Below are 2,938 nucleotides of genomic sequence, written 5' to 3'. Positions count from 1 at the left end.
AGGGAACTCCCACAGAAACAACACTCTGTCTTTTTTTCAACAGTGTTCAGCATCACCGCTTTCAAGAACCTACCCTTTTCTTCTTCAATGCGTCCACCGCGAAAGAAGGTGAATTTTCGCCCCGGCGACAAGGTGGAGGTGTGTAGCAACGAGGAGGGCTTCTTCGGCTCCTACTACCTCGCCACCGTCGTGTCGGCTCTCGACAACGGTCTCTACGTCGTACGCTACGACACGCTGCTCGAAGACGATGAATCCAAGCCGCTCACGCTAACCGTCTTCCCCAGAGAGCTCCGCCCTAAGCCTCCGCGCATCGCCACCTCCTCCTCCTTCGCGCTCTACCAGCGCGTCGACGCCTTCGACAACGACGGCTGGTGGGTCGGCGAAATCACCGGCAAAGTCGACCTCGACCGCTACTGTGTATACTTTTCCACCACTCACGAGGAGATCGTGTACCCCGCCTCCGCAATTAGGGTTCACCAGGAGTGGGTCAACGGCCAATGGATTCGCTCCAATTGATCAATTCACGTTTCAATTGACGAATTCCTGTAACCAATCGTGGATAGATTTCCTGTGGTGGGTTTTGATTTCAATCTGTAATAGAATTGAACATGAAACACTGTGCCCTTTGTTGTTTATACATTTAGTTGTACCTCCATTTTCTCATATATCATCGTATCGTATAATCTTGATTCAAGTCCAACGTCAATTCAGTTCTTGTCTTTTAATTGTTTTTCTTTTCTTAATCTTGCCTGGTTAGTTCATTCAAACATGTTTGTTTGTATGTCTGTTGGTTAGGAAGTTGTTTTCTTCTTCATTAGATCTTGTTGGTCGGAAAATTGGAGATACCAGGGGCTGACTATGGTGGTTTATTGAAAATAATTTTCCAGGAAAAGGAAAAACTGCAACGATGACCTTTTGTGTTGATGTAGATAGGAAAAAGAAACGTGGCTTCATTTGATTTGTTAAAAACCATTTACAATTTTGAATATGAAAATTGTTAATATCCTAAACCATGAACTGTTTGTGGTTTTGTTGCCCGTTGTTTATTTTTTTTATTAATATATATCGAATGATGTTAATTAACTTTATGGTTTCTGTTGGCTGTTTCAAACGCTTGTTAATGGTTTTGGACATGTAATTGCGTAATTTTAGTGCTTACATTGGAAGAGTAATAAATTTTAGTGTTTCCTGATAAATAGATGTTAATTATAGTTCTTTATTGCAAGATAAGATGTATTCTATTAATGTGGTAACATTTAAAAAAATGGAGGGTGAAAAAATATTATGGCAAACTTTTAGATTGGATTTATGATATGATTTGAGTTGAGGGGACAGATAAGAGATTATGGTTTTATTTGAATTAAAGAATTTAAATAGAGAGATAAAAGAGTTTAAATAAAAAAAATTTCAATGTTTGTAAATGAACGGATGGTATAAAGATTAGAAAAAATATTTTAATTTAGTAAAAATTATGTTAAAATAAAATTGAAATTTTTATTTAAAATTAAAAATGTTATAATTATAATTATAATATAATAATTAATATATATGTGTAATAAAAAAATAAAACAAATATATATATATATATATATATATATATATATAGTTATATATATATTTATATTGTTAGAAAATTGGTACCGATTTTGCACAACGGAATTAAAACAAATATGACTGTTAAATTGGAAAGCGTATTACAATCAATAAAATGGTTCCTTTAGTAATTTTAATTTTCTTATAAAACGTTTATTAAACAGTTGGTATGCTGAAAAATGTGGAGAGTATAAAGAAGAGAAAAAACACACAGATGATTTTTATACTGGTTCGAATCAAAAGATTATACGTCTAGTTGTTAATCAGTATAGTGATTCACCTTTTCACTAAAATATTGTTCACGAATTACAATAAGATGAAAGAACAAATGAGAACAAAAAACACCTTCCTTCGACAAACAAATGTGATAATCGATTATCCTTAGAGATAATTGATTATTTGCGCCAACTTCGGCAATATTAAATCAGACAATGATAATCAATTATTTTGTGCAATAATCGATTATTTGCGTGAGCAACTCTTTTCCAAACAAGCTCGTGATAATTAATTATTTGCACAATGACTCCCTAAAAAGGAAAACTTCTAAGTACTTTTACATCATCAAATAATTCCTATACAATTGTTTCTACAAAGAATGCTTTTAATCATTTACACAAGGATCTTCGAGTCTTCACTTGCATCATCATCAAAATTACTTCAAAGCACTAATGCTTCTGGTAACAATCTCCCCCTTTTTGATGATGATGTAAAATCTCTTGTTTAAAAGCATCTCTAATTTCCTGCACAGATTTCAGACTTACAAACATACAAATATGTTAGTAATAACTGCACTGATTAAAAGTTTTCTCCCCCTTTTTTTATCATAAGCAAAAAGTAAAAGACCTCCCCTCAAAATTTTTCTCCCCCTCAACAAAAGAATTGATGCATTTCAAAATAGAATAAAAATGAAATTTCATAACATGAAAGAACAAAATACATCATGGAATATAAGAAAAACAGAAATTCAACTCTAATTAAGAAATACAAGAAGACTTTAAAAAGGAGGGGTTGAAGGATAATCAGGGAGTTGAAGGTTTATGATATGTTATGTTCTTGAAGGTCATGTTCTTAATTGACAACTAAGGGAAAAAGAGTAATTAATCCAGAATAGAGATAAATAACAAGACATCTAACAAATGTTAGCAAAATGATGAAGATAAAGTTTCGATGATGCCCAAATCAAGTCAAGATATATCAAGATTCATGAAGATCCTTTGAAGATTTATTTTTGTTATTAAAAGCTTTTGTAACAATTGTAGTTTAATTATTTAGGACTTAGATTTGTAGTAGGTTTTGATTCTTGTACCTTTATACTTTGTATTTGCTGTTTAGAATCAAAACTTCT

The 2,938-nt window shown here is 32.8% G+C and overlaps 1 protein-coding gene across 1 annotated transcript; it reads left to right on the top strand.

Moving 5' to 3' along the window:
* On the top strand, positions 1-725 carry LOC106752854 (DUF724 domain-containing protein 3). Its single transcript, XM_014634625.2, has one exon. The coding sequence runs from the start codon at positions 88-90 to the stop codon at positions 514-516; it is 429 nt and encodes a 142-aa protein (XP_014490111.1). The 5' UTR covers positions 1-87; the 3' UTR covers positions 517-725.
* Positions 726-2,938: the final 2,213 nt, after the last annotated feature.

This window comes from Vigna radiata, unplaced genomic scaffold, assembly GCF_000741045.1.
Source record: "Vigna radiata var. radiata cultivar VC1973A unplaced genomic scaffold, Vradiata_ver6 scaffold_48, whole genome shotgun sequence".
In the NCBI taxonomy this organism is placed as follows: domain Eukaryota; kingdom Viridiplantae; phylum Streptophyta; class Magnoliopsida; order Fabales; family Fabaceae; genus Vigna; species Vigna radiata.
Note: the sequence above shows the minus strand (reverse complement) of the source record. Positions and strands in the feature narration are given on the sequence as shown.